The sequence below is a fragment of the Myotis daubentonii genome, chromosome 13 (genome assembly GCF_963259705.1).
Source record: "Myotis daubentonii chromosome 13, mMyoDau2.1, whole genome shotgun sequence".
NCBI lineage: Eukaryota > Metazoa > Chordata > Mammalia > Chiroptera > Vespertilionidae > Myotis > Myotis daubentonii.
In genome coordinates this window covers 37,980,245-38,001,429 of record NC_081852.1, presented here as the reverse complement: position 1 = coordinate 38,001,429, position 21,185 = coordinate 37,980,245, and the positions used below count along the sequence as shown (strand labels likewise).

The following is a 21,185-nucleotide window of genomic DNA, read 5'->3' as shown; positions in this document are numbered from 1 at the left end:
TTCTGACCTCGTTAGGAAAATGTTAGTTTACACCTTGTTAGAAAAGGTCTTCTTTAATTAAGAACCACATACTCTTAATAAAATCACTTCTCCCTCCCAGCTCACAGAGGCTCAGGACCTCCTGGGGATCCAGTGCTAGAGCTCCCTGACATCCAGCTACCAGCCATGAAAGTTTACTTCCTATCCAGTGAGTAGAAGGGATTGTAAGCTTAGAACCATGAGGGATCTCCCTCTCCACCCCTCCACCCCCCACGGATCTGAATGCCTGGGCTCCATGCAGGTGGGCCAGGCTCCGTGTCAGAACATTGCTCTGTAGCTTATATGTCTAGACTGCTCTGAGCATTAGGGATGAAGGTATTGGCAAGTTGGACAACCTCTGGAGAATGGCCAACCTTTGTGTCTCCAGGGTTGTGTAGCAAAGGGCCCATTAGTCTCTGCTAATGGGCCCAGTGAGTCTCTTCACCTCACTGCTGGTTCAACTGTTAAGCCCAGATTTCAGGATCCCCAAAAGACCATCAGGGAGCTGAGTCCGATGCAAAAGCAAAAGAGCACTTATTCGAGCTAGCTCGAGCTCCCCGTCCACCACACTCGCCGACACAGCGGCAGGAGGCAGAGAGAGAGCTCTGTGGGGAGAAGGGTTTTATAGGGGGGTTGGAGTAAGGGGAGGAGAGAGGACTGTGGGCCCTGCCGATTGGCCAGGCACAAGTCGGGGTCTTGTTACACAGGATATGGTTGTGTCTATGGCACGCATTTCCCTTGATTGTCATTGGTTAGTTTAAAGAAATCCTAGGTGTGGCTAGCAGAGGCTTGGGCTTCCGGGAAGAAGCTCCTTGCTGAGCACATGGCTAATGGCTGCTGCCCAAAAATGGAGGATCCGGGGTAAGATGGAGGGCATAGCCCTCACCCTTTCACAACTTACTGTGTCACCTCTGTGAGTCACTTCGCTTAGGGTCTTGAACTATATTAGGGGCCAGTCAGGTAGTAAATGTAGAGGCCAAGTACTGTTGCCAGGCAGGATTGGGTTGTCAGAATCTCCAGATTTTTAAAGCAAAGCAAGCAATCTGGATTTTAATATGAAGTTATCTGGTTCTAAAATATTGGAAACTGATTCTAATTTCTAAAAAAAAAAAAAAAAAAAAAAAAAGTCACCCTGGAGGCCCAAACAAAGCATGCTGGTAAGCTGTGTTTAAGTGGCCGGTAGGTGCCAATTGCGCATGCACTCATGACCTGGTTGATTCCTAGGGTCTGCTATATTAAGTTAGAACCTGAATGTACCACAATTTATTCAACTGATTCCCTGCTAATGGAAAAGTATTCTACTGTTTGCAGTTATATATAATGCAAAAGGAACCTTATGCGAACATATCTGAGCATTGGGGGAAGTGCAGCTATATGACAAATTTCTAAACATAGAAGCATTGGGTCAGAAGTTCATTGAAAATTTTGATAGATACTGCCAAATATCACTCCAAAAAAATTGAACAAATTAATATTCTTATCAACAATATGAAATATATTTTTATTAATAAACTAGCTACATGCCCTGTTTAGTTCTGGACTAATGGATTGCTTTGTTGGATTTAAAACAAATGCCTTATATAATAATCTTGGCAGTCTTGTATATTAGAAAAGGAAAAAACTCAATACTAAACATTGCTGTATTACAATTCTTTTTAAAAAAAAAGTGGTCTGTGAGTGATTAATTTACCAATAGGAGTGGAGCTAATACAATTACTTGGGTTTTATTTCTACTGGGTTCATGGGACTCACAATCCTTCAATTTCATGGGCTTCCAGAACCTGTAGCAGGAGAGGAATTGAGGAGTGATTTGGTGTGAGTCTGCTTTGACAGAATTACTTTAGTGAGAACCCTTCATTTGTCTGCTTTATGTTACAAACTCATTCTCCCTATCCTCCTGCTTCTGACTTGGCTTCTGGCCCATCTGATTGAGTTTGTGCAAGAAGAGAGGAAAATGTATTTATTTAGGTCTGCAAAACACCAAGAGTATACCTATATGGAGAGCCAAGCTGAGGAATGGGGAAGAGCCACGGATGGGGAGTTTGACAGTTTAGAGTTTGCATCCTGGCTCAGCCACTTATTACTATATGATCTTAGAAATTCATGTAAGCTCTGAGCCATGTTAATAAGAATAATAATGCTTTTAAAAAATTGGGATTTTTGGTTTGATCCCGGGTTTCAGCACCCCCCCCCAAAAAAAATAATAATAAAAAATTAGGATTTTTAGGTACAAGTGACAGAAATCAAACTCAGTGTGACTAAAAGCAAAACACAAATTCATTTATTTACTTAACAGAGAATCCCAAGGACGGAATTTAGATACAGCTGAATTCAGATGTTTACACAGTTTCAGAAATATGTATTTCTCTACCTCTCACTCCTTTTCTTTCCTGGTTTGATGTCAGTTTAGGTGGGGTCTCTGCAGGTGGAGATACAAATGGCCACCAGCAGCTCTATGCTTCCTTTCTAGGACTTGGGTACTTCTCCATGGGTCCAGCCAATGTCCCAGGACTGACTTGTTTTAGTCTAGCTTGGTTCATAAGTCCCTGAATGAGTAATTGTGGCTCTTATTGGCCAGGCCTCTCCAGGGGCATGTAGGTTCCCACGGCATATGTGGTGAGAATAGGTAAGATGCCCAAAGGAAAACTGAGATGATGTTGCCTAAAGGAAAGGGCATGGATGCCTGACAGAAAACAAAAAGGGATAATTATAATCCTTCTCTATTGTTCTGTCCTAAATTGCCTTAGCTCAGGCCATAAAGGATAACCTCAAGGGAGGATCATATTGTCCACTATGAGCTCCTGAACACCCACTGGCTGGGGAACCTTTGCAAAGGTGAGACTGGCATGGCACATTCTGACTGGAACAGAGGTGTCGATAAAAGTCATTTAATCAACAGGGCTCCTCTGACTTTTTTTTGAGATGTTCACTGTGTGAATGCCTTAAATCACCCAGATATTGTAAAGTTATACGAGGTGATTGACACCGAGGAAGTGTCCTTCCCCATGGAGCATGTGAGCAAAGGGGGACATGTTTGATTATCGACAGGACTGTGGCCACATTTCTGAGAAGGAGGCCCAAGGCATTTTCCAGCAGTTGGTGTCCACTGTGTTGTACTGCCACCAGAGGGGCGTTGTCCACAGGGACCTGAAGCCAGAGAACTGAATATCAAACTTGCAGATTTTGGCCTCAGCACTGAGTTTATCACCCACAAGCTAAGCATCGCAGCCTCCCTGATGCCCTCCCAGAGTCCTCCCTAATGCTTTCGTGGGCCACAACTAGGATGGCCCTGCAGTAGACAGGAGAGCTTGGTTCTGTATAAGATGGTCGCTGGGAACCTTGCTTTTCATGGGAGATGACTTCTGGGACTACAGCAACAGATACTGAGTGGGCACTACCCCATCCCCTATTTCATGTCTTATGAATGCCATAAACTGTTAAAAACTTAATAAGTCTTGACCTCAGCGACAGAGGAACTCTAGAAGAATTAATGAGGACCCATGGCTAAACATGGGCCAGGCGGAGGAACTGAGACCTTGTAGTGAGTCACCTTGTGACATCATGGACCCCCAGGTGACCAAGGGAATGATGAACCTGGGGTTTGAGTGGGACCAGATCCTGGACTCAATAGACAGAAGGTATGACAGAGTGATGGCCATGTACCTGATACCACGAACCGAAACGTAAGTGGAGGGCTGCCCCTTCACCATGAGATCCTTCCTTTCCCTTCCCCAGACTTCAACAGCCGTTGTCCTTCCCTAACCTGGAAGGTTCAGTCATCAGGGCAGAGAGCCTGCCAGTCCCCCAATCATCCTGGAATCAAGGACTACCACTCCCAGCCCAGTCCACCCAGTTGTGGCCCGGGGCCTTCCCCTCCACACACTGCACCAGCAGCAGCTGCAGCGGTGAATTCCCAGAGTGAGCCAACAATGAACACTCCTTCAACACTGGGCGGCCACTTTGTATTAAGACATAAATGCTGTACGCTGTCCACCAAGAAAGAGCATGGCAAATGGACCCAAGTGTAATGTTTTAAATTGTAGATGGCAAGGGAGGACGACAAAGACTCCCGGAAGGGTAATCTGCACACTCCCTGCATTTTAAATGTGAACGTGCTGATGTTGAGCTCTAGGAGGTCGGCCAGAGCCTGGGCACAAACAGCTGTGGGTGGGAGCCGGGCAAGAAGTCCACGCTGTGTGTGAGGAACCCCCAGGAGGGTCCCCGGCACCTCTGTGGCCTTCAGATGCATTCTACCCAGATCCCTGGTGAGTTTGGAGGCTGCCTGGAGGCCCCTGGGGGCAAGAGGAGAGGCTGCTGTTGCTAGAGGCCCACCCTTCAGCCCCCACGTGGCTGAAACGTCCGAGACTTTTTTCCTGGGGCCTTTCTCCCCATCCCCGCTCTTCTTTTCTTCCATGTTTGTGGGGTAGGGGGACAGTTCTTATTAAAATACTGGGTTCTTCTGAATCTTGGAATAAACTGGGTACTCCAGGAAGATGTATCCGATACCTCTTCTATATTCTTCCTACACAGAACTGGGGCTGTGCACCTTCCAGTTTGAGAAGCATGTAGTGATGTAGCACATGGACTTAATCAGAACAACTAGTAGAGAAATGACGAGAGTTTTCACTGAACTCCCAAAAGCAGTGAAGGTGATGAACCGTCAGGCTCCCAGAGGAAGGGACATGCCATACCGTGCAGGGTTACACAGGGAAGCCCCAGGATCCATTAGGAGGCAGAGGGCGCTGGGAGAGGTTTTCCTTCCTGGGACTCGGGGCCGTCAGCAGGACTCATCTCTCCTCAGCTCTCAGCTTTGCTCACCTCCCTGTGTGCTGAGGGCTTTCTAGCGGGGCTCTCTGTGAAGGCAAGATGGTCACCAACAGCCTCAGGTTGATGTCATCCCAACAGTAATAGAACTCCTCTTGCCCCGTGATTCCAACACTCAGGGCTGCACCTGGGACACATGTGTTTTTTCTGTGTTGCACTCCTAGCACACACATTCTGTGTTCTGAGTATGTTAGCCTCATGACGGGCATTTTTCAGTGCTGCTACAGTTCTCATACCTTCATTTGTAAAGGCTTTGTAATGAGCCATAGATGTGCCATCTGTGTACAATTTAGGAAGAATCATCAAAGAGAGGGGAGAAAATGGACACAGGTATTGGGTAGGTGTTTATTTGCCTGTAGAGAATGTTAGTGCATAATTCAAAAGCAAGAAGCAACTAAATACTGCAAAGAAGTAAAAATTAGTTTAAATGTTCGAGGAGCATGGTATTCTTAGGCTGTTTTCCATGTCATTTTCTCTTGGCCATTCTTCCCATTTAATTATTTAATGCCTGTGTATTGCCTTTATATCGTAAAGGAAAATTGCCATTGAGATACAGTTGCTGGGTCTCTCCTGGACTTGTTTTTTCCTTTTTATGCTCCAAGAAAATAAGTATGGGTACTTGCAGCTGTGATTAAGGTATTTATTTACTAATAATTGCTAGTATTTGAGTTATTTGAACTAGAAACTGCTATAAATTTAACTTCTTGGATATTTTTTTTGAGTGCCCATGGCATGCCACCGTATAGCTATCAAGGTGTGCAATCACTTTTTCATTTGGAAAGTTACTGAAACAAACAAATGCAGATGAAAATGTATTTTCTGATAGTAGAGGGCAAGAAACGAATGTCTGTTCATATGAATATTTTAATAGGTACCAGGTGCCCTGTGAACCCCAGCATATATAGCAGGAGGCTGCGAGATGCAGCAAGCTAAGTCATATGTCAAGGTCACACAGCGCCTCATCACCTGAGCTGGATTTCAAAGCCAGATATGCCTGACCCCATGCCAAGTGCACTCACTGTTCTATGCGCTTAAAATGTAATGGGAATTCATGTGTGTAGCACCGTTTTAGAGGCCTCAAAGAGCAGTGGTATAATGGAGGAGTTTGGGGGAGCCCCAGTAGTTCTTTAGAGAGGAGCATCCTGTCAGAGGAATGTGGGTTTCTTTTTTATTTTTAACATTTTTTTCTGAGCTATGTTGTGTTACTAAACAGAGCTGTGTCATGGCCTAAGGGCCTCTTGTCAGCCTCCCCCCCCCCCCGCCCCCCCGAGAAATGTGCTTTTACAGTGGTTCTCAACCTTCCTAATGCCGCGACCCTTTAATACAGTTTCTCATGTTGTGGTGACCCCCGATTTCATTGTTAAAAATTGAACATAATTAAAGCATAGTGATTAATCACAAAAACAATATGTAATTATATATGTGTTTTCCGATGGTCTTAGGCGACCCCTGTGAAAGGGTCGTTCGACCCCCAAAGGGGTCGCGACCCACAGGTTGAGCACCGCTGTTTTAGAACATTGTTTGCAGCCTGCCTGGGAACACGTGTAAACGCCTCTATGTGAAGTCTTCGGAGAGGAAATAGGGATGGACCTTCTTTGCAGTTTATGAAGTTCCACTTGATGTACTGTTGATGTAAAATATTATTATAATCATAAGATAATACAAAGTTAAATGCCTTATCCCTTCCTTAAGGCTCATGGAGGCAGTCTTTAACAGCCACACCAGTAGCTAACATTGATGTAAATGCTCAATATGGGCAGATTAAAGATTTTAATATGCTTTGTGATATAACATGGATTACTTCATTTCATTTTCTTTCTTTCTTTTTTTGTTAATCCTCACCCAGGAATATTTTTCCATTGACTTTTAGACAGAGTGGAAGGGAGGGGAAGAGACAGAGAGAGAAACATCGAAGTGAGGGAGACACATTGACTGATTGCCTCCCGAAGGCACCATGCAGGGTCTAGCCTGAAACCGAGATACATGCTCTTGACCATAATCGAACCCGGGACCCTTCAGTCCACAGGCCGATGCTCTATCCACTGAGCCAAATCGGCTAGGGCCCATTTCATTTTCTTGATAAGTCCATGAGGGTAGGAACTGAGATTGGAAAGATCAATAAAAACACTTTTTCTTCCTCAGTTCAAAAACCCATTTAGAGGTAGAAATAGGTATCAAACTGCCACCTTAAGTGCTAATAATACTGATAATTGGGGAACGAGGCTTAGAACTACCAGCCAAGTAGGAATGCAGTACTTTCCCCATAAAAAAGACAGCCAGTCGCAGTCCCTCACAGCCCCCAAACAACCACTTGCAAGGGCGCCTGCCCCTATTTCATTTCTGGCATGGAAGAACTGGGGAGGATGAGCTCTCTCTAACAGATCCCAAGTGGAAAAAAAGGAAGAGAAGTGCTGAGCTGAGCCTGCATAGGTGTTGCTCCCAAACTCATGAGTCAGAAAACAAACTCTGCTTCCTGTGGAAAATGGTGAGGAGGTAGAGAAAGGCCATAACACTAACTCTACTGAAGTTCCTGCCACGTGGAATCAATGGAAAGGAGGTCTTTGTCTCCGATTGTAGGTTCTAAAATGGATCTGTCCTACAGTTAAGGAAACCACTGAGACACTAAATAACAGCTTGCAATGAGTTAGTGGCCGAGGAGTCTAATAGGGCCACTGTATACGTGGCAGAGTCGGGATTGGACCAGGCCAGCTAGGACAGGCTCTGGCTTATTTCACATACAAAGCAATGGGAAATGTAAAAGGGAGGGCAGATGTGAGAGGGATACAAGCAGAAGTGGTGGAAGTTGGACTCACCGGTTATGAAAGTTGGGGAGTTGTCAGAAGGGCTCAAAGTGTTCTAGCATGCCTAGTTGGAAAATAGCAAAATTATTTTTAAAAATTTGTTTCCAGGAGAGAATAACCAGTGTGCTCTTTTGGGCATGTGAGTTTGAGGTACCTCGAGGCTGTTGGAAATCTGAGTCTGCAACCTAGAAGATTGGCAGCACAGGTGTAGATTTTGGAGTTGGCCATTTAAAGTGAGAGCACAAAAAGAGGAGGTTGGTTTCATAATTGAGTTTTGTATTTGAAATATGCCCAAAGATTGGAGTTGGTAACCTTGAGCAACTTGACCTAGTTTAAAGGCAAGGCCCAGCATTGGCTTAGAACCTAACCTCATCTTTAAAAAAAAAAATAAAAATAAAAAATAAATAAATATATATATATATATAAAATTGATTTCAGAGAGGAAGGGAAAGGGAGAGAGAGATAGAAACATTGATGATGAGAGAGAATCATTGATTGGCTGCCTCCTGCATGCCCCCTCCTGGGAGGATCGAGCCCACAACCCCGGCATGTGCCCTTGGCCGGAATCAAACCTGGGACCCTTTAGTCCACAGGCTGACGCTCTATCCACTGAGCCAAACCAGCTAGTTAACCTCATCTTTCAATCATAGCCCTAGTGCAATCGAGGGCAAGCTCACAGGTTACACTGGTGTGCAGGACAGTTCCTGTTAGCCCCTCCAAGGTCACTGTCCATCCCATTTCCACTCTGTTCTCAATCCAGTTGATCCATGCATGGGCTTCATTAACTAGGCTCTCTTGGGTTTAGATTTGATGGGACCTGGAAGGCAGGAGGAGTGTGAGGTTGATGTATTTATTTTTTTGCTTCCTTTATGGTTAGATCCTGTGGACTAGCTGCTCTCCTTTACCCAAGACTCTCTACAGTTATTCTGTAGAAAGTTCCAGTAGCTGTTCTCTCCCATAGCCCCTCAGGCCTAGAGGTGGTAGTAGTTTCAGGGACTCTGCTGACCTTGTTAGATTTTATTAACACAGTCCTTACCTTTATAGGTAGTGTATTTGTTGAAGTCTCCCAAGTTTCCTAGTTCCTACTGGGACCTGGAATAATTAATATACCTAGTAGACCAGAAGGAGCTTATGTTTGCCAAAGCACTAGCCCTACCCTTAATAAACAGAGGGGTCTTCAAATCGGGAAGTCTCAGACTCGGGAGGAGGCAACAGAATTAGTACAGGGTGTGCAAATCCACAAATACATGCAGCATTTTCAGCGGACAGAATATCTTACACAGTTATCATGATTGTTCAAATGTTTTGTAAGTGCCTTACTGATGCATAAAATAAAAAGGTGTATTTGAAAATAGTATGAAATTCATTTTAACTGCTGTCTTTATATATATATTAATCAATAGGTAGCTTGTATTAAAAATATAGCTATTGCCATGTTTGGCTATGGAAATACTTAAAATGTGGGTGAATTCACATGCAAAGAAAATTAGGCAGAGTTCTGGATTAATATGGCAGAGTAAGTAAATACTGTGCTTGACTCCTCCCATGACCACGTAAAAATTACAATTAAATTATAGAACAATCCACCTGGAGAATCATCTGAAGACTAGCTGAACAGAAGTCCTATGACTAAGGATATAAAGAAGAGGCCACATAGAGTTTAGTAGGAGAGGCTGAGACGTGAAACAGCCTGGCCCCACACCCATGTGTGATGGTTGAGAATCAGGAGGGATATCTTAGCTGGGAAGGGAGGGGTGCCAGCCCCACACCGGAATCCTCAGCCTGGAGCACCAGTGTGAGGAAGAGGAGCCCTCACAACATCTGGGTGAGATGGAGTGCTGGGAGCCGGTCCATGCTTGCTGTTTCAAGGGACCTGGCATATATGGCATACTGTTCTTAATATGTTTGCTCACCTTCTTGGCACTATGTGTTTTAACCAAGGTCTCTGAGAAAGGTTGTTTTCCCCAGGTAGGGATTTTCCCCTGAAGTTAGGGAGGGAATAAAACCCCTCAACTAAGTGCCAGGCGGGTAATTAATCCCTTTAACTATGAACAATCATGCTTAAACTACATAATCTTTTCTCCCTGGAATGGAGATAAGAAACGCCCTAACCTTTGTAATAGAGATTGATAGGATTGAATCAACTGGTATAAATACAGTTGTAACAAGACAGAAACACTCAGAACTTAGAACAGAGTCAACAAGACAGAACTCATGAGACAGAATTCAGAAGACAGAACTTCAGACACAGAACTGAGAACACAGGGCTTGGAAGACAGGACCAAGAGAGACAGAGCCTAGGCACAGAACCTACACAGAGCATTCTCTAGAGACAGAAGAACTTCGCTGGCGAGAGCATGCCGGAGGATCCTGGAGAGGGACTGGCCTCGGAGCCTGGAGACAGAGCCTAGCGGGAGAACATGGCAAGGGATCCTGGACTGAACCTGACTACAGAGATTGGCAGGAGAACCTGGACACTGAACCTGACTGGAGAGCCTGGACAGAACCTGGCTGGAGAACCTAGCGAGGGAACATGGCTACAGAACCTCGCTGGAGATCTGAAGCAGAACCTCTCTGGAGATCGAGACCATTCCTTCTTCGCCGACTCCGTCCACACCTTTGGGACCCCTGGACCCGCTGGGGTTGGACCCCGGCAATGGAGGGCAGCTGGAACCCAGATGACCTCTTATAGGGCCAAGCACAGACTCATTGACTCCAAGGCACTCACCCTGGACTCTGGTAGAGGACAGAGGCTTGGGAGGCACCAGAGACAGAGAGGGAGAAACTGAGTTGTGTGTCTTGAGGGTGAAGGCTGGAGGGACCACCGCCATTGTCCCAATGTTCAGCCCTCCTCCCATGCAGCCAATTCTGAATCTGCATTTACCTAGTGATCTTTACTTACCCCACCCTGGTGACTCCCCGAGACCCTGCCCACCCAACTCACACACCGCCAGGGACTGTTTCAATGTGAGGTAGCTGGCCTTGGCTCAAGCTATAGACTTTCAAAAAACAAAATAAAACAGAACTCTCAAAGGACCGCACGCTCTAGGCAGGTAGTGGTTGGCCTCAACGTGCCTGGTGACTTTTGCTTAGTAGCCCCAGACTCAGCACTGGTTCCAAATATAAATCCACATTAACCTGGTGAACCCACTTGCCCCACCCTGGTGACTTCTGGAGATGCTGCCTCACCCAATTCGCATACTGCCTGAGGCTCTTTCAGCAGTTGAGCCTTATGGGCAGTGGGCAGGCAGTGGCAGGCCTCCAGGTGCCTGGTGCCATTAGCTGAGCTGCCCAGGCCTGGTGGCAGCTGAACTTGATTTGCAGTGTGGCCTCTCCCATGCAACTCCAGGTCCTGCACAGGCAGCTACAGACTGTAGATCACTGTGCAGCTCCTGCCAGGTGGCCCTGGGTTGGTCACAGGCATCCAAATTGAAGTAAAACTGTCATTATTTGCAGTTGACATGATATTATATAGAGAGAACCCTAAAGATACCACAAGAAAACTATTAGAACTGATAAATGAATTCAGTCAAGTAGGAGGACGCAAAATTAATATTCAGAAATCAGTTGTATTTTTATACATTGATAATGAACTATCACAAAGAAAAATGAAGAAAATGATCCCATTTACGATTGCATCAAAAAATAAAATAAAATGTTTAGGAATAAATTTAATCAAGGTGGTAAAAGACCTGTACTCGGGAAATTATAAGATGTTGAAGAAAGAAATTGAGTAAGATACAAATAAATGGAGCATGTACTATGCTCATGGATAAAAATAATTAACATTGTTAAAATGTCTGTACTAGCCAAAAGAAAATGTAAATTCAGTGAAATCCCTATCAAAATACCAACTTCATATTTCACAGAACTCAAACAAATAATCCAAAAATTTATATGGAACCACAAAGGACTCTGAATAGCTACAGCAATCTTGAGAAAGAATAACAAAGTTGTAAGTATCATGCTACCAGATATCAAACTAAACTACAAGGTTATAGTAATCAAAACAGCATGGTACTGGTATAAAACCAGATACATAGATTAATGGAACAGAATAGAGAGCCCAGAAATAGACTCACATCTATATGATCAATTAAAATATGACAAAGGAGGCAAAACTATGCAGTGGGATAAAGGCAGTCTATTCAATAAATGGTGTTGGGAAAATTGGACAGATACATTCAAAACAATATTAACTAAACCACCTTTTTACAACATGTACAAGAATAAACTAAAAATGGATTAAATACTCAAAACCATAAAAACCCTAGAAGAAAACATAGGCAGTAAAAATATTCTCTTAGTAATATTTTTTCTGATCTATCTCCTCGGGCAAGGGAAACAAAAGAAAAAATAAACAAATGGGACTAGATAAAACTAAAAAGTTTGTGCACAGCAAAGGAAACCATCAACAAAATGAAAGGCAACCCACTGACTGGGAGAAGATATTTGCCAATGATACATTCAATAACAGGTTAATATTAAAAAATTTATAAAGAACTCAGACAACTTAACACAAAGAAAGATGGATGGAAGGAAGGAAGGAAGGAAAGAAAGAAGAAAGGAAGGAAGGAAGGAAGGAAGCAAGCAAACAATCTAATTAAAAAATGGGCAGAGGACCTGAATAGATACTTCTCCAAAGAGGACAAACAGATGGCCAATAGACATATGAAAAGATGCTCAATGTCACTAATCATCAGAGAAATGCAAATTAAAATCACAATGAGATATCACTTCACACCTACTAGAATGATTATCATCAATAAGTGTTGGGAAGAATGTGGAGAAAAGGGAACCCTTGTGCACTGTTGGTGGAAATGCAGATTGGTGCAACCACTGTGGAAAACAGTGTGGAGGTTCCTCAAAAAATTAAAAATGGAACTGCCTTATGACCCAGCAATTTCATTTCTGGATATATAGCTGAAGAAATTCAAAACACTAATTCAAAAGACTTTATGCACCCCTCCCTATGTTCATTGCAGCATTATTTACAATATCCAAGATATAGAAGCAACCCAAGTGCCCATCAATAGACAAGTTGACAAGAAGATGTAGTGCATATGCATAAGAGAATATTACCCAGCCATAAAAAGAATGAAATCTTACCATTTGCGACAACATGGATGGACATACCAGTAGAGGGTATTATGCTGAGTAAAATAAATCAGACAGAGAAAAACAAATACCATATGATTTCAGTTATATGAGGAATGTAAAGAAAAAAATAAATGAACATATGAAACAGACTCAGATACAGAGAACTGTATGGTTGGCAGAGGGGAGGGAGGTTGGGGAACTGGATGAAAAAGATGAAGGGATTAAGAAGTACAAATTGGCAGTTACAGAGTAGTCACATGGATGTAAAGTACAGCATAAGGAATATAGTCAACACTGTAATAACTAGCATGGTGTCAGGTGGATACTAGAATTATCGGGAGATAATTTCATAAATTATATAGTTGTCTAACCACCACATTATATACCTGAAACGAACATAAAATAATATTGAATGTCAACTGTAACTGAAAAAAAGTTAGGAACTACTTCCAAGGCCTTTGTTGCTAAAAGTTCAGCAACCTTTTCCTTGGTCCCAGACTAGAAGGATGTGGAATGAACTGGTTCAGTCCTAACTATTTCAACTATCAGGATAGAGACAAAGATGACCACCCACATCTTGAAAGAATTTTTATAAAACATTTCTAACTTTTTCATTTCCAGGACGAAATTCAGGTCCCCAGTCTTGCACAAAAGAGTCCATCCCATTCTCAGCTTTGGCAACACCTTGTCCTCTGTGTGACCTGCTGTGCGGCTCAAGCAGTGAGCAATGTCGATGGAGTGCAAAAATAAACATCTCTAAGGGCCTGTGGAATTTGACGGCCTGTGCATGTGGGGCAGACAGTGGGCTGTGTGCCAGGCCCTGCAGGTGAGCCCTCCAGCAGTCCACACTCGTTTTTAGCCACTTTGCAAACACGAGGAGAGAGGGCCAACTTGGCAGTGAAGCTCTGTTCCCAGGTTTGGCCTGGTCTGGGTCAGGGCCTGGCCAGGTCTCGGTGTTCTCAGTGAGACTCCTCAGGGCGCTGTTACTCAGATGCTGGGAAGGCTGGCTAACCTGGTTTGACAGTGAATAAAAGGAACAAAGAAAGGCTGGGCAATTTCTTCCCTGAATTCCTCCTCAAGCTCCCTGTATCCCTTCCCTGTGTGATTTGGGAAATGGTCCGGCACTCGAGAATTGGAGGTTTCATTCACTAAATATTTATTGGGTGCCTGTTCTCTTTTGTGCCCTGTCCCAGGCACTGGAGACAGAGTGGCAATTAGGAGCATCACGGTGCCCACTCTTATGGGGCTCCCCCTCTTCTGCCTCCACTCTCTCTCAGACTCCATTCTCCACAACACTCCGTGATGTGCGGGTTAACTGGAACCACTGGACAGACATATTTGACTTGTTATGTCCTCCCATCTCAACAACGTGGCAGATTACACAGTGAGGAAAACGTTGTGGTGTAGACAGGCGGCACTGCTTTTCAAGAAAAGGCTCTCTATTGACTAACAAAAAGACTGTGAAATGCATCTCAGGCCCCAAGTGTCTCCTCTGCAGCCCAGAAACCTCGAATACAACATAGTTGCACCTAATAGCTCCATATGCTATAAAAATGCAAAATTAGAGTTGTGCAAAGCCACTGAGTTAGACACAAACATTTATCACCACACATTTTTTGAGCGCCAGCTTTAGAGCGGACATTGTGCGGGGCACTGACTAAATCCCATTTTTTTTTTTTTCCAAAGTGGGCTTCAGCTCAGGTCTACCACTTCTTTTACATGTACTTCCAACTAAGAGAGAAAAGAACTCTGTTACTGCTGAGAACGGTAGCAGGTGGCCAGCTCCTGGCTATGAATTGTACTGTCAACAAACGATTGGACTCCGAAGTATGCATTTTTCTGACGTTGCCTAGAGTCAGTGGCTCTGTGGATGAGGAGCCTACCCGGTGGGAAAGAATCTTGCTTTCTACTCCCTCTGCCTCTTCTGTGAATCATGACTGGTACCTTTTCTCTCTCTCTGTAGGCCAAATACCTTATAAATCACTCTGCCATTTATTCTTGGTCTTATGTAAAGTATTCGTGTCCCCAAAGTCTCATACACAATGTAGAAACTTTGGCAGCCTCGTTAGCAAAGGTCAATGCTTCATTTCAGTTTAGTGCCCAAAGGTCCCTGACAGACATCCAAAAATTTGTTTGAAGTCAGTAATTATTTACTCCTCCGTTACCAGGATCTGTTAGAGGACTAAGCAGGAAGAAACAATGTTTTAAAAAAAGTGAAGTGCTCATCTCCCTTTATTTTAGAATTATATATATATACCAGAATGAGATGCAGAATTCAATTATATTTTAGTGGCTGGATGTCAAAATCCTATAAACTTGAGGCTGATTAGTAAAATGAAGAATTGCATGACGGTAACATACTTGTTTTGCTTAGTTTTAGGTATCCTATCAACTCAATAAAAGGCTTTTCCATATCTGTGTACCATCAGGTGGGTTAATTATTCACAGGAACGCTCAGGCTATAATTCTAGGGGCACTGCAGGCTGCTGTCCGGCCCCTGCATGTCTTCTGACATAAATCTGCTAAAGGACCTGTCTTGAAAGAAACTCAGAGGAGGTGGTTTATGAGAAGTTACACCCCTGTGCTAACCTTGCGGGCTCCCCATCACAGGAATAGGTGCTTGAGCTCTGGCATTGCTTGGATGGCTTGTTGATGTGCCCAATAACAATATTGAAACCTGGAGGGCAGACGGGCCAGTGCCCTGTCCAAGGTCAGCCAGAGCTGTTGTCTCCATTCGGATTCAGATGCAGCGATGTCAGGCGGGTCCCTTCACGTCTCTGAGCTTCACTTCGTCATCGTGAAAGGGGGTTCCAGTGCCCATCTCTGTGGCTGGTGAGGCTCCAGGGCAGCTATTCATGAGGAAGTATGAATAATACTATTGCGTACAGTTGCTTTCAGAAGAGTCGTCTCCCCACCCTGGAATCCTGGGAGGACGTTCCTTGTTCTGTGGTATTACCCAGGTTGACTCTAACTTACAACAGACCTTTGTTCCTTATGCTGTCACCACAGCCACGCTTGGGAGTGTTTTCCATCTTTCATTTGGACTTACTCCATTGCGTTTTTTTTTTGAGAGATCCTCACAAATTGGTTCTTAACTTATAAAATCTGGGAATGCCCAAGAGAAGCTGCTCAACTAAAACAAATGAAAATGGAATCAGGGAACAGCCAAGGCAAAGTAAAAATTAATGATGCTTAATATTTTTGTAAAGAAACAGAACATTTTGTTTTGCCGGGAGTTTTGACCCACAGTGCGCCCTCTACGGAATAATTACCTGCCTTTCACTGTGCAGTCTTAATAAATGATGTGGTCATTTTAGCCCTTGAGAAGCTATACAAAGAAGAAATGTGTGTTTAGATTTACACTGCAGGAGTAGAACTGAAATATCTGTTTAAGAAAGTTATGTGTAAAATGGGATTGAATACCATTTTGAAAGTGAATCATAATTATACTAGCCTAGTTATATTTCTTTTTGCATATTCAGCCTATTCTTTGTGACAGTTACAAGTATACAACTTTTACGTGGTTTTGCATAGCTTCTTTTACAAGATACACACAATGTTAGAGACTTCTTTTTTGCTCTAACATTGCATCATAAATATTTTTCCATATTATAATATTATCTTCTTGTGTATAATTTTAAACAATTGTATACTATTCCATTTGTTTAATGTGCCATAACTCTTTAAACACTTGCCAATTGTTGAGCACTTAGGTTGTTTCTATTTTATATATTATTCATAATACAATTTTTTTTTTGGTCTGGCCTATAGCATTGAGCTTCTCTTAAATTGTTTCCTTAGGATAACTTCTTAGAAATGAGATCATTGTTCTAAGACTATGAATAACTTTCTAATTCTATTTCATCACACTGTTCAAAGGGCTGTTGCACAGTGCTGCCTGTTTCAGCAGTCTTTAATAGCACTGGAAGCACTAAGCCAGGCTGGTCTCATACTGGACATTTATGGGTAGGTAGATTTAGAGTTTTGAGTTGGAAAATAGTTTATTTATTTTTAATTTTTTTTTAGGCATAGAGCATTTATTAATTTTACCATTAGTTTTGAGGTTAGGTGCAAGCTTTTAATAAATGTTCTTTATCAGGTTGAGGAATTTCCCCTCTACTTCTTAGTTTTCTGAAATGCTCACTGTAAATGAGTGTTAATTTTGTGAAATGTCTTTTTTTTTTAACCTATTAAGACTATATAATTTTCCTACTTAATTGATTGATTTTCAGATGTTAAATGAATCTTAAATCCTGGAAGAAAACATCACTAGGTCATGATGTATTATCTATTTTATATGTTACTAGGTTTGATTAACTCATATTTTGTTAAAGATTTTGCTTCTATGCTCATTAGGCAATATCAGTTAATGGTGTTCCTTTCTTGTACTATGTTTGGTTTTATGAGGGCCCTCAGCCATTCTGCTTGGGGAAGGAATGATGGAGTAAAGGCAAGCTGTTCCTATTACCCGCTTGAATTTCTCCAAGCTATTTTATTTTTCTTCCTTGGTGTGCTGGAACTTTTCCCCTGAAAACCTGTACTTCTGGCTCTCTCATTTGTGGGAGATTGTCTAAGACGGTGTTTTTCAGATTACAGCCAAGATGGGCTAGAGCTGGTTCATGAACCACTGCGGATCCACAGGCAGGACTGAGTTATCTCTGCCTATTACCCAATGCATGGGTGGGTGAGACTCCTCCAGGGTCCCTCAGCTCCCTCAAATGCACTTTTGTCTATGTGTAGATGCCAAAATTTTGTTGTTGCGGGAGGGGAACAAATATGAGGGACATCTTATTCCACCATGATGCTGATAACACTGAATTTTTTACTCCAAGTACTTGTATATATCAATGCTAGAAGTCCCATTTTATCATTTAAAAGAAATATCTTCCAGTTTCCTTTAAATCCTTGAGTATAATTATAATAGGTGTTTTATAGTCCTTATCTGCTAATCCCATAATCCCTGTCATTTTGGAATCTCTTTAGTACCCCACCTCCCTTTTTTTTTCTGGTGTCAGTCAAAGAATTGTGCCTCGTAGCATGTCTGGCAATTTTGGTTTGGATGCTGGACATTATGACTTTTCGTGGTTGAACGTTTGCATTTTGTTTTCTTCCTTTGAATATCCTTAAGTTTTGTCAGACAATGAAGTTCCTCGAGGATCTGCTTTATCTTTTTTGAGATTTGCCTTCAGGCTTTGTTAGCACTTTTCACAGTGGCTTCTGCTCTAATTCTATTTAGTCCTGGTACTAAATAACTTATTAACTTATTACTTATTAACTGGTAATAAATAAGGCATGACTCTTCTGGGGTCTCTAGTGAATGTCTTGAGCATTAAAAAGTTCTCTCCTCTTTGACTGATAGGAATTCCACTATCTCCCAACCCTGTGTGAACTCTGGGCATTGTTTAGCTTCTAGTTTTTTAGATACTACATTTTGGCTAGTTTTCTAGAATTCTACTTAACACATGACCAGAATTAAATTCAAAGACTTGAAGGGATCTTTATGCAGATTTCTAGAACTTTTTTTTTTCTGGATGGTTCCCTGGTATGCTGTCCTGCAAATTTCAGGTCCTTGGGCCTCCCCAACTTTTTATCTATGTTCTTTTCATTTGAGTAAGATAGTTTTACTTGATTTTTCCCTACCTATGCTCTAGTCTGGAAATTGCTTCCAAATAGAAAGTTGAGGTAATCATAAGGCTGATCTTGTTTGATTCTCTTCCCTCACGCATCACAGTTCTGCTCTGTTACGTATAGTTTCTGTAGTGTTATGGTTGTTTATGCAGGCACGAAGATACTGTACCAGATACTTCTATATGAAAGAAGTTATTTTCATTAAGTTTAAGATAAAAACTTAATCCTCAGAAGGTTATTGGAAGCTCTGCATTCATGATGAGGATATTTTGACTGTTGGCCCATGTAATAGAATGGGTGATTGATTTCATTATCCTCCTTCATAAAAGCTATTATCTGTAGAACTTTTCTTTTGGGCATCTTACTTTGAAATTCAAGTTTCCAGAATTCAGATCTCTTTTTGGTTAAATGTTTCCAGAAGATAAACTTTTCATTTTTCTCTAAGGGCAGCTCAACTATCCTCCAATTTTATTTTATTTTTTGCTATTTAACCATATTCTGAGGATAGTTTTCTCTTAATTTTTTATATCTTCAGAATTAGTTTTTTCATTCATTTTTATATCTTTTTAATTAGTTTCTTTCATTTATTTATTGCTCTCCTAAACTTTTTTTTTTTTTTTTTTAGTTTTATTGCTTCAAGTATTACAAAGGTATTACATATGTCTCCTTTTTTCCCCAACCCTTGACAATCCCCTGGCCTCCCCTGCTCCCAGTGTCTTATGACCATTGGTTATGCTTATATGCATGCATATAAGTCCTTCAGTTGATCTCTTACCCCCCCCCCTTCTGCCCCCCTACCCTCCCCGGCCTTCTTGCTGCAGTTTGACAGTCTGTTTGAGGCAGCTCTGCCTCTGTATCTTTTTTTGTTCAAAAGTTTATAATGGTCTTTATTAGTTGGAAAATAGTTTAACCTTGGGGGTTATTTTAATGGAAAAACCAATGAAGAGATTAGGACAGAAGTTTCTAAGCTTCGGCTTTTTAAAAAATATATATATTTTTATTGATTTCAGAGAGGAAGGGAGAGGGAGAGAAAGATGGAAACATCAATGATGAGAGAGAATCATTGATCGGCTGCACGCCCCCTACTAGGGATCGAGCCCACAACTTGGGCATGTGCCCTTGACCGGAATCAAACCTGGGACCCTTCAGTCTGCAGGCTGACACTCTATCAACTGAGCCAAACCAGCTAGGGCAGCTTTGGCTTTTTAACTTGTATAATTGATTCTGTCATTTCATGACACTTGACACCTAATTGTGTCTAATTGGTGAGTTATTCTTTTGTGTGCAGGTGTAAGTGAATGCTATTCCTGTTGAATTGTGAGAGAGAGTGCAAGATCTAAAACATACCATAAACACAAAGAGATAGGAAACAGCCCAGCCATTGTGGTTCAGTGGATTGAGTGTTGTCCCATGTACCAAGAGATCACTGACTCCATTCCCAATTAGAGCACATACCTGTGTTGTGGGCTTGATCCCCGGCAGAGGGCATGCAGGAGACAGCCAGTCAAGGTTTCTTTCTCATTGATGTATCTGTCTCTCCCTCTCCCTTCCTCTCTCTCCAAAAATATAAATAAAAACATATTTAATTAAAAAAAGAGATAAGAAATACAGAGGCTCAAATATAACGGATGCTTATTTTATCTTTCTTCTGACAGTGAGAGGTATGTGAAACCCAGAGCTAGAGAGGCAGCCTTCTCCAAAGAGTCTTCTGGGGACCCAGGCTCCTTCTATCCTGTGGTTCTGCCAGCCCCAGGGCGATGTCCTGGTCTGTGTGGTTGAAGTTCTTGTCTCCACATCATGTTCCAGCCTGTGGGAAAGGGGGTTGTGGACGTCCTGGGAAAGCGCCCTTGTCTTTGATCTGATGAGCCAGAAGCGGCACCTATTACTTTTTCTTGCATCCCTTTCATCAAGACTAAAACAACATTGTTACCCCTACCTCCAGGAAAGGCTAGGGAAAATGGCATCAAACTGGGTGCATGTGGGTTGGCAAAAATTCGAGAGGATCTACTATGAAAGAGAAGGCGGAGGGGCTCCAAGGACACTAATGCTCTTTGCCCCAGTCCAATATTCTTAGTTATAAATAATCATATGTAACAGGAAAGTATTAATCATCTTTGCCCATTGAAAAATCAACCTTTGGAGATGTCAATAAATGATAAATATGTCCTGATTTTGGTTTTAGATGGCCCACAGTGACCCATGTGCCAGGTAGCATTCTATGCCAATCTTGAATGCCAACAGGAAGTCACGGGACAGTAAACTCTTCCAGGATCATAACTGGGCTGTTGGAGTAACTTGGAAAAGAAGAAAAAAGGAAAACCATGACAAAAGTAAATAGAGCCCGGTCCACCTCCCCTCCAGATGGGGGCTGGGGCTGGATGATTGTGGCTGGCTGTTTCCTCGTCACCATCTGTACCCGGGCAGTAACCAGGTTAGTGGCATTTTCTTCTTGATTTATTAAGATGATCTGGTTATTTTTGTTGTTGTTCTAAGTCTGCTTCGTTCTATTTCTGAACCTGCCATTGTGAAAATGTGTGTGTGTGTGTATGTATTTTCTTTGCTCAGACATCTTTTTCTTTGTGAGGAATGTGATTTTCTGATACTTAAAAAAAGTTCTGCATTGTGGTCTCTTTGATAATGTCTGACACATAAACCTTAAGTGTTAGGACATGTTTAGACCAAATATTGTGGCTATTCCAGCCACCTGTCTTCATACACAGCTCATCCCAGAAAGGAAAAACATATAAGGCTAAAATAGTCCTTGAAAACCTCTTCACTTACTAGGTACTGAGCCCTTTGAAGCTTAAAACCTTC

The 21,185-nt window shown here is 42.4% G+C and overlaps 1 protein-coding gene across 3 annotated transcripts in view; it reads left to right on the top strand.

Moving 5' to 3' along the window:
* Window positions 1-21,185, top strand: part of SLC16A12 (solute carrier family 16 member 12) — a 63,744-nt gene that overhangs the window by 24,779 nt on the left and 17,780 nt on the right. Inside the window, exons 1-2 of one of the 3 annotated variants that reach the window (XM_059662790.1) lie at window positions 16,662-16,709; window positions 20,554-20,802. In XM_059662790.1, the coding sequence (XP_059518773.1) occupies window positions 20,693-20,802 (110 nt within the window). In that variant the 5' untranslated portion in view covers window positions 16,662-16,709; window positions 20,554-20,692. Of the gene's footprint in view, window positions 1-16,661; window positions 16,710-20,553; window positions 20,803-21,185 lie in introns of those variants that run through there. The other 2 variants (XM_059662789.1, XM_059662791.1) reach the window with 2 other exon arrangements.